At 43.8% G+C, this 1,647-nt stretch overlaps 1 protein-coding gene across 1 annotated transcript in view; it reads left to right on the top strand.

The window, feature by feature from the left end:
* T265_00163 (hypothetical protein) overlaps positions 1–1,647 on the top strand; it is a gene marked incomplete at both ends in the record, with an annotated part of 37,613 nt that overhangs the window by 11,236 nt on the left and 24,730 nt on the right. The window contains one exon of the mRNA XM_009163820.1: positions 914–1,039. Within this exon, the coding sequence (XP_009162084.1) occupies positions 914–1,039 (126 nt within the window). The remainder of the gene's footprint in view (positions 1–913; positions 1,040–1,647) is intronic.

Here is a 1,647-nt window from a genome sequence, read left to right as displayed (position 1 = left end):
TGTTGTATGGCTGTGAGACTTGGCCTACTCGAGCAGCGGACCTGAGACGTCTTCAGTTTTTTGACAATCGTTGTCTCAGAACCATAGCTCGCGTGGATTGGTGTCGGTGAATCCATAACGAGGCAGTTAGAAAGCGTGTTTCGGTTGTGGGTCATGGTGTCGATGATGATGATGATGAGCTAGCCAGTCTTTGGTTTTCAGCATACGGAAGGGATGTGTCTCAAAACACACTCTCCGCCGATGTGGTCCGGAACGGCACCTCTAATGCGACCGTATGATTGCATGGCATATTATCAGATACAGACTATATGCTTTTGGGGATACGATAACGCCTTGGATGTGAACCTGTTCACTTGTTTTTCTTCCGAAACTCTAATGCAGGTGGAGTACGGTACTAATTCAACTGCAAGTTTAATTAACGTTTGACTGAACACAAGGGGAGAGACTCAGAGTTTTTTCCCTTATCATTGACTGACTCGGGTACGGTCAAGACAGGTTGCAATATAAGACGCGGGACACGGAAAGCGATAAACCACAGTGTTTCAACCAGAAAGACAGTCCTTTGAAGGCGGAGACTATACCAATTCGCACCACTGAAAATCAACTAGCTCGACACTGGAGAATGAAACCTTCAGTGCGAAATATGCTGATTTATGATCAGATACATATTTGTTGTTTTAATTGTTTTTAAGGTTCCAGGTTTACTAAAAAACATCCGACCGATTCACAAGAACTTGATCTGTTTTTTGCAGTAGCAACTTTTCTTGCGGCTATTTTCTGAAGAAAGTATTGGTGAGGGAAGCACAATTGTATTGTCTTGTTTGAAACGTATGTGAATGTCGTTCTTTGCATCGCTAATTTTCCTGTTCATCAGTTTTTGCGCACATTTTTTTCCATTTTTCATCTATCGCAGAAACTGTGCTCATGTCCCCAGAAAACTTGTCGTTGATACTTTGGCTCTGTGCTCAACTGTCTGACATGTCCTCAGAGTTGAAAGACAACACCTTGTCTAACGGACGTGTAGAGTTTCTCTCACAACGTAAGTTTCCGTATTATATCTCTCCTCTGGTCCCGAGGTACTAGGTCACGTATGGTTAACCGGCTAGCTCTCATCATGGCGCAGAGTTCTACGGTTTTGTTGTTGGTTGAGTTCGTATCTAGTGAAGTCGTATAGGGTTATTTTCCGTTAATATACTGGCGGGGTCGCGCCTCTGGCCAGCTCAAAGTACTATGAATTTAACTTCTGACAGACCTGGAGTACGCGTACAGTGTGGATGTGACTATTTTGTTAGCTGAGTGGTTACCTTGCGTCCAATAGCGTTTTGCCTCAACCCTGGATAGCATCAAACTCTTGTCTCGTGCTCTTGTAATGACCAAAAAATCTACTGAACAAATTGGTTAGTGTGATACTTTGTATTAATTCCCCACATAATCATCATCATCATCGACAGCATGACATCAGTGTAAATAATCTGAATAATTCTGCCTCGCGGTTCGGCATGCGCTTCACACCTGCAAAGTGTAAAGTGTTACTGCAAGATTGGGTGGGCTCAAACCCTAGCCTCATGCTTGCGGATGAACCGATTGAGGTAGTAGACAAATTTGTTTACCTGGGCAGCTGTATCAGTCCCGGTGGTCTCACGAAAG

Source organism: Opisthorchis viverrini (assembly GCF_000715545.1).
Source record: "Opisthorchis viverrini unplaced genomic scaffold opera_v5_1, whole genome shotgun sequence".
Lineage (NCBI taxonomy): Eukaryota > Metazoa > Platyhelminthes > Trematoda > Opisthorchiida > Opisthorchiidae > Opisthorchis > Opisthorchis viverrini.
This window is presented reverse-complemented; position numbering and strand designations above follow the sequence as displayed.